General features: G+C 46.0%; 1 protein-coding gene across 1 annotated transcript; it reads right to left on the bottom strand.

The window, feature by feature from the left end:
* Positions 1-467: 467 nt before the first annotated feature.
* DKK4 (dickkopf WNT signaling pathway inhibitor 4) lies at positions 468-3,881 on the bottom strand. Its single transcript, XM_056860852.1, has 4 exons — positions 3,771-3,881; positions 2,509-2,659; positions 1,751-1,900; positions 468-718 (listed from the first exon to the last, which is right to left on the bottom strand). Exons 1-4 carry the CDS (start codon positions 3,879-3,881, stop codon positions 468-470), a joined length of 663 nt encoding a protein of 220 aa, XP_056716830.1.
* Positions 3,882-8,201: the final 4,320 nt, after the last annotated feature.

Genomic DNA, 8,201 nt, shown 5'->3' with positions numbered 1-8,201 from the left:
GCCTTCTGGCCCCTGATGGAGACAGAACCCTGGGTCAGGTGGACTATTTTGGTCAGGTCCAGCAAGGTGGAGCTGACATTTTCTAACATGCTGCCTACAATGATCACTCTGCTGGTTGACTTTAAGCTCTCAAAATCCCTTTGGCTGATGCATGTTATTTATCATCTTATTAAGCACTGCAGGATCTTCATCACTGCTTAAATATGAAGTGTTGAGCCTGTACTGTTCAAAGCATCAAGCAAACTAGAAAGTCATGAGACAAGGAAACAATGCTACACTAGAGCAAAAACCAGACTGAACGTAATTTGGCTGCCGTACAAGTATCTAGAGCGTTCAACAGCACTATAGGGGTTATACAATTATACAGTAAGATTAAGAATGTGTCCAATTCTTGTGGGCTGGATATCACTACTGAACTTTTGGATCATCTTCCAAGAGTTGGGAAAAGCTCGATACAACTGTAACTATCAGTTTCTCACACACACTCTCAAGCGTGAACTTTGTGATGTCCTACTGAGAGATGGTTGGCATGATAAGCCTGGTCCGCAGTCGCAGCGCTGGAAAATTTCTGGTCCGTGAGCTCCCTCTTTCTGTCCTCGCCTGGAGCATGCCTGCCCTTCTGTCAGAACGGGCTTGCAGATTTTAGTCCAGTAATGACGAGCGCAGCAGAGCCCTGGATCACAATCAGATGTGCGGAGGCAGCTTTCTCCTTCTTGAGCTGTAGGAAGGGACACAAAATGAAATCTGCCTGTCAGTGTTTCAAGCTTTGCCTTCTGCCCCTGTTTTCTTGTGAAACCACAGGATCAGGAGTTGGCATCATTGGTCTGAGGCCTCTGCCCTTTCAATGGCTCACCACTGGCGCCTCTTGGCAATTCCTGCTCCTGTGGTGCAGTGACTTGAGAGCAATCTCAATACATTTCACTGATGGTTTTGCAAGATGTGTAAAACATAACTGTTTAGGGCATTTTTAAGGGAATAGGGATATAGTAAAGCAATTATGCAGGAGGGTGCTTTCTTAAAAGGGGTATTTAATTGCCTGTGGGAATTTTAGGCAGTTTTCTTTATTCTACTCCCCTTTATACTGCATTGTTTATTGGAATTATATTATTACTTCATTCTTCTTTAATTGCATGGTCTAGTTTTATTACATTCTGTATTTTAAATACTTTACATCTCTCTTGGATTCACTAAAATGTTGCATTGTTTCATGTCAGCCAATTGGTTTAAGAATTTAGCCATGCCTAGAATTCTATATAGAATCATATAGTTGGAAGGGTCCACCAGGGTCATCTAGTCCAACCCCCAGCACATTGCAGGAAATTCACAACTACTTCCCCCCTCACCCCCACTGACCCCTATTCCATCCCCAGAAGATGGCAAAAAAAAAAAAAAACCCTTCAGGATATCTGGCCAATCTGGCCTGAACGGAAATTGCTTCCTGACCCCAAAGTGATAATTGGCACTACCCTGGGCATGCAAGAAAGGACCACGAGAGCCAAGCACTGATGCAATCCCTCCTGCCCTCCCTCTCATGATGTGCCTAAGTTCATAGAATCAGCATTGCTGTCAGATGGCCATCTAGCCTCTGCTTACAAACCTCCAAAGAAGGAGAGCCCACCACCTCCTGAAGGGAAAAAAATACTTTAATGTAAGTCTGTCTCTGTAACTCTGTACTACTTCCCTTTTGCTGATGATAAGTGAACACAGTACTTTCTACTTTTTTAAAAAAAATCTGATCACATTTTCTTACCTGCATCAATTGAAGCTTTGGTATTTCCTTTCTTCTGGATGTTGCGCTCTTGAACAGGACGGTGGGGTATGCCTTTGGAACCTGAGCCAGCCTGTTCAGTATTCTTCTTTTCATCAACCTGTGTCACCTTTTCAGTCTGGCTGCATACATCTGGCATGGAAGAAGAGAGTGGTGAGTTTCTAAAACTGTCTTACGTAATCACTGATTTGGTCCCTCTAATCCAGTATTTTCTACAAAAGACAGATGCATTCCAAGAAGAAAGGCAGGAGATCTGTCCCAGCTTTAACTGGAGATACTAAGGACTGACTGTGGGATCTTATGCATGTGGAAGATTAAATCAAATGTTCAAAAAGGGGTTTCCAGGGCATATTCCTGTCCATATTTATCCATTTCCAATTATGTATAAAGGTCTCGGGGTGGAATATGTGAACATGGTGTTAATGTTGGAGTTTTCTAGAATGACTCGTTGAAGTCAGAATTCTGTGTCGGCACATCAAACACCAGGTTACCAAATTCTTTAACAGGATAAATGCCAGAGTATAGCCACTTGCTCTTGCTGGAGCATTTTAACTAAAGGGAGTATACATGACATGTGGTTCTGCAGATATTTCTCCTTTATGGTTAAGGCTTTCTGTGAGTGCTTATGTTTATGTTACCAGGTGGTACTACAGGTAAGGATCCTGTCTGTATTGTCTTGTTTCCAGTTTCTTCTTGCCTAGGCTGTTGACCAGTCCCTTGGGTCTACAGCAACTGCTTACCGTTTATGCAGAGTGTCCCTGGGCAGCACATAGCATTACGTTGGCATCTCCGCCGCGGTCCATGGCAAGGAGAACAGTAGGGCAGCTCCTCCCAGGGCTTGTGGCAGAACTTCCCAGCACGGCAGTCCTTGTCTGTCAAGCACTGAGCATTCTGTGGGGAATAAAACCCACCCACTTTAGGAAAAAGCATCCATAAAAAGGAGGAGGTGTGAGTTCTAGCTAATTCTTTTGGGGAAATTTAAGAAGGTGAACCTTATGGGAAGCATCTTAATGAAGACAGTGACAAGAAGGGGGGGCATACTTCAAGGAAAACTTGGGTGGCTCTGCATAGATGTGTGTGTGTGTACAGTGCCATCAAGTCGCAGCCGACTTATGGCGACCCCTTTTTGGGGTTTTCATGGCAAGAGACTAACAGGTGGTTTGCCAGTGCCTTCCTCTGCACAGAAGCCCTGGTATTCCTTGGTGTCTCCCATCCAAATACTAACCAGGGCTGACCCTGCTTAGTTTCTGAGATCTGACGAGATCAGGCTAGCCTGGGCCATCCAGGTTAGGGCTCTGCATAGATAGGTCTTTTAACTCAAGATTTTTGGGTTGAGAGAGAGAGTCCAGCCAAATTGTAATTATCAACCGTGATGAGAGTCCTACCTTTCATCCCTTTTTACACACGAACACACGAAGCTGCCTTCTACTGCATCAGACCCTTGGTCCATCAAAGTCAGTATTGTCTTCTCAGACCGGCAGCTGCTCTCCAGGGTCTCAGGCAGAGGTCTTTCACATCACCTACTTGCCCAGTCCTTTTAACTGGAGATGCCGGGGATTGAACCTGGGACCTTCTGCATGCCAAGCAGATGCTCTACCACTGAGCCACGGCCCCTCCCCTTTTACTATTGATTGACTGCCAGTCATAAGAATGTTGATCTGTAAAAAAAGTCAGTCCCTCTCTCCTTTTTTTACCTGAAACTGAGGAGCAGCTGTTACACCACAGTAGTTCCCAGCTAGGGAAGAGAGGCTGAGGGAAATCCGGTTGACTATGCTCCTTAGGTTTGGGCCCAAACCTCCAGGCAGGTCTGCTGTTTTCTCCAAGGTGCTGCTAGCATATTTACTCAGAAGTAAATGTCATTTAATTCAGTGGGGTGTACTTCCAGAGAGACATGCATAGAAACTGTCTGCAAACCGAGCCTTGCAGTTCTGCATTTTTTTTAACCTACAGTTGGCCTCTGAAAATAATTCCAAGCAGACCCGCCTCCCCTTCCCATGTTTACCTTTTGGGATGTGGTTATTTCGGCTGAGCCCCTGATGGTGTTGAAGTCCAAGACCATGGCGATCAAAGGGGACCAGAAGCATGTGATCCCCAGTAAGAAGGCAGCTTCCATTCTCTGCGCAGCCCAATCTTTTTATGTTCTCTGGAAAATGGCAACCCTTATCTGTTTCCTTGGCTAAAATGTCACCAAGCAACACACACACTTTCCCACAAGAGAGGTCTCAAATTTGTGGATTGTTCCTTATGTGAATAAGCTGCCAATGAAATTTCACCCTGGCAGCCAAACAGGCTCCTCTGAGCAACCCACTTCCCTAACCTTATTTATAATGAGAGCTCCTCACTTTTCTTCCCCACCCCAGACCCTGCAGACTCCCCACCTCCCTTTGATCACTGCTTCAAAACCAGCCCTCGACAAACAGCCACCAACCCTTTTCTCTCTCCAGCAATTTCCTAATTGCGGCACATCAAAGTCAGTTCAAAGAGCCAGAACAAGAGACAGATGTAGGTATCAAAGCCCCCCTGCGCGTAATCACCTGCATTTCCTGCTCTCAGTAATCCCTTTGCAGAAGTGGTTTTGTGGTGGGATCTGTTTTCACAACTCAAGGGTGATTCACTTGGGCACGCTACCATATCCTAATTAATTAGCTGGGTTAGGGTGAGGGTATTAGAGACATACTGAGTATTTTGTGGTCGCTCCAAGCAAGCTGCCCCAGAAACACCTGCTTGAGCTGTGAATTTCCTAAATGGAAGGCAGTTTTCCTTCATTATTAGTCAGTTATGGTTGTTGAAGAATTGGGAATCCCCATCCTTCAGCCCTCTGGCTGGGTACATCATGGACATGGTTTTCACTCGCTAATTTAAAGTTCATCTTTTGATTTAGGGCTGGCCTTCAGTGTTAGTGAAGGGTGACTCAGAATTGTTCACCTAGTCCTGTTGAACCCTGAAGAATGTTACTGTTGTGCTGTCCTAAAGAAGGCCTGGGTGTGCTTTATTGTAGGGTTCAGTCCTGACTAAATTTGCTGCTGACAGAAAGGACTTCCATCAGCAGAACAGAACATTCCAGCCTCCGGGTTCCCTTCTTCAGCATTTTGATCTCAAAATGCTGCTCCTTGGTCCAGGAGACCTCAAGTATGGCATGAGGGGGAAAATGGGGGCGTTACCATAGGAAGGGGGAAATGGTGCCTTTCCTCACCGGGAAACTCCCTTAGACCAAGGATTCCCTGGAAAGTACCCTGGTAACCAGCTGCCACTGCTCAGGATCTCTTGAGAACATCTAGACTTACCAGCTGAGAAGGTAGTCTTCCAGTGCAGTACTAGAACAATACCAAAATAGAAAAGAGCATGAGTCCGGTAGCACCTTAAAGACTAACAAAATTTCTTGCAGGGTATGAGCTTTCATGAGCCACAACTCACTTTCTTCAGCTCACTTTCTTCAGAAAGCTCATACCCTGCCAGAAATTTTGTTCGTCTTTAAGGCGCTACTGGACTCTTTCTACTGCTAGTGACAGACTAATATGGCTATCCAGTGTGATCTAATACCAAAATAGCTTATAATCAACCTGGTAGCACCTATGCAGTCTAGCACATGGTGAAGAAATTAAGAGAAATGTACCCCAGAAAAATAGCTTGTACTAAGTTAAGCAAAAAAAAAAAAAAAGTCTTTACAAGGTGGTTTATTGTAAGAGAAAGGGAAAAAAGGGAAAGGGAGGCTGTATTCAGAAAGGAGCGGGAAAAGTACAAAGCAAAATACAAGGAAAAGCACATAGCAACAACAGCACAGAGACATTAGTCACAATGGGCGAAAATGCATGGTCGCTTTATCCTCCTTTAATCCCTGTTTCAGCCAGGATTCAGCCTGGATCGAACGCATGCGTTTTGCTTAATGTGCGTTCGATCCGGGCTAAAACAGGGATTAAAGGAGGATAAAGCGACCATGCGTTTTCGCCCAATGTCTCTAGGGGGAAATAAATGGGTAAAACTGAGTGGACAGCAGCAAAAAAGGAAGTTTGTATCTCCCTTTTTATCTGAGACAATACCATTGATGAAGGAAAATAAAGGTCAGAGTAGGCTAAGAAGCCTTTTCTTCGGTAGTAAGAATTCCTTGGCTACAGGAGTGGGAACACCCAAACTGTAAGTGCCTCGGTAGGTAGCTTACAATAAGCTATACACAGCGGTATAGACCACAGCTCCCAATCATTTTCCGAGCAAGTTTGTAAAACCATTTTGTACAGTGCAACCCTATTGTGTGTGTGTAAAGTGCCTTCAAGTCGCAGCCGACTTATGGCGACCCCTTTTGGGGTTTTCATGGCAGGAGACTAACAGAGGTGGTTTGCCAGTGCCTTCCTCTGCACAGCAACCCTGGTATCCCTTGGTGGTCTCCCATCCAAATACTAACCAGGGCCGAGATCCGACGAGATCAGGCTAGCCTGGGCCAACTATTACCTGTGCAGAAAAACCCTCCTGAATAGTTCAGTTTAACATAGTTTATGAAAAGCCAGGAGAGCAGAAGTCTTCCAATCTTTACCTCCTTGGGCAAGCCACTGTACTACGGAGAAAGCACGTGTGAGGATAGTTGTTGATTTTGCCCATTTGCAGGTTGGCACCTGCAGAAGCCCCTGCTGACTTGAGTGAAGTTGTCATAACGGAGCATAGGGAGACAGGCAGTCACGCAGATAAGAGGGGCCAAGGCTATGAAGGGCTTTGTATGTGATTGTCAATATCTTAAACTGAGCCCAGAAACAGATGGGCAGCCAATGAAGCATCTGAAGAATGGGAGTAATATGCATGCTCAGTTTAACTCCTGTTAGAGGCTCAGATTTAGGCATCAGCAATTGTTGAACTACCTTGAACAATTGGGATGTACATGAACTAAATAGCAAAGAAGCAACTTTGCTTTGCTGCCGTCACCACCAATTCGTAGGCTGAGTGTGTGTGACTTGCCCAAGGTCATGCAGCTAGCTTCCATGGCAGAGTAGGGATTTGTACCTTTGTCTCCCAACTCCTAGTCCAACCACTACACCACACTTGCTCTAAGTCATCATTAACAGGGGAATAACAGGTTGAAATAAATCAGTAAGCTACCCTGAAGGATTAAGAAAGAGCTAACTTAGCCTGTCCTGAGCTTGGTTCTTGTGCACTCTGGGACCCGAGGGCTGTTTCACCTGTCATGTTTCTTCTACAGAGGTATCAATTCCACGCAAGGAAATGTTGCATACAGTATGGGTCTATAACCATATGTCGTAAACATCTACCAGATTAGTTTATTATGTGGTCATTAGAGTCCTGCAGGATCCAGCCAAAGGGTTATTGAGGCCAGCAATCCATTTCCACTAGCGGGCAGGCAGTTGTGGGCCTCCAGGAAGCCCTCCAAAATGGGCATGCTGAGTGGTCATTTTAGCAGCCTCACCTACAACCCTGTGAAACCCCCACAATCACAAAAGGGAGAAGATTACCAATAGCAGAAAGGACTAAGAAACACACAATTTAGTTCAATACACTTTTTAATTAAAAACAACAACCACCTGGTGCTTTGGATCTCAGCAATTTATTTGCCAAAAAATGGCTACTGTGCCCCGGTGAAGGGTTCAGCTACTTGGCTGACTGTTCAGGAGGCTGCCAGCTCTCTCTCGGTTGCATGAAGATAGCAGTGGATGTGCCTTTGGGAGACAGGGTGTGACTCTAGTGGAAGAGTGGGATATGCTTTGCTAGTAAAGGATCCCCGGTTCAGATGCTGGAATCTCCAGCTAAAAGCAGCGACAATACCGGGAAAGTCAGCAGCAGTTGCTTCCACTCAGGGTAAACAATGCTAGGCTAGATGGTTTCACTGTGACCCCTTCTACCACAAAGGGCAGCCATCCCATACCACTCCCCACTGCACCTGTGGATAAAAATGGACCGCTTCCGGGTGGCTAAGCCCAATGGGGAAATGCTTCTTGGAGAAAGCTCCTGTCCTTTGGCCCCTTCCCTGCTCCTATTGTCCAGCCCCTCTGTGTTCCTTCCAAGTGACAGTCCAGCCAGCCCCTGCAGTTCCGTACACTCCCCTCCTTTTGCCAACAAGATTCCCACTCCCACAACTAACTATCTGCCTCTAGGGTAACCCAATACTGTGAGAAGAGGCCCTTTGAGCCCCACTGTGCAAAAGCCACCCCACAATGCTCCTGGAGCCCACTTGCCGCTATCCTGAGAGTAATGGTACCCAGCCCTATTTGGTTGCACCCACTCCTGCCTCTCCTCAAGACACTGCACAAATGTCCCCCTAAAGCACAGGCGTCAGAGCAGCAGGATGACAACTGGTGGCGGTTCAGAAGTATAGTCTGAACCTGCAGGCTGTCTGTTGAGAAACAGGAATCCAGAGAGACGTCTGCTGAAGCCTTTCTCCAGGTTCAGACCAAGATGGCCACAGCACCAACAAGGGGTCAGCTCCTTGGCGTGC

This window comes from Euleptes europaea, chromosome 14 (genome assembly GCF_029931775.1).
Source record: "Euleptes europaea isolate rEulEur1 chromosome 14, rEulEur1.hap1, whole genome shotgun sequence".
NCBI classification, from domain to species: Eukaryota; Metazoa; Chordata; class Lepidosauria; order Squamata; family Sphaerodactylidae; genus Euleptes; species Euleptes europaea.
This window is presented reverse-complemented; position numbering and strand designations above follow the sequence as displayed.

Bases quoted from the DNA above. Each gene is read 5' to 3' on its own strand.
- DKK4 (XM_056860852.1), bottom strand. From the start codon at position 3,881: ATGGAAGCTGCCTTCTTACTGGGGATCACATGCTTCTGGTCCCCTTTG. The intron at 2,660-3,770 runs GTAAACATGGGA...TATTCCCCACAG, and splicing joins AAATAACCACATCCCAAAAG to AATGCTCAGTGCTTGACAGA. The intron at 1,901-2,508 runs GTAAGCAGTTGC...CTTCCATGCCAG, and splicing joins AGGGACACTCTGCATAAACG to ATGTATGCAGCCAGACTGAA.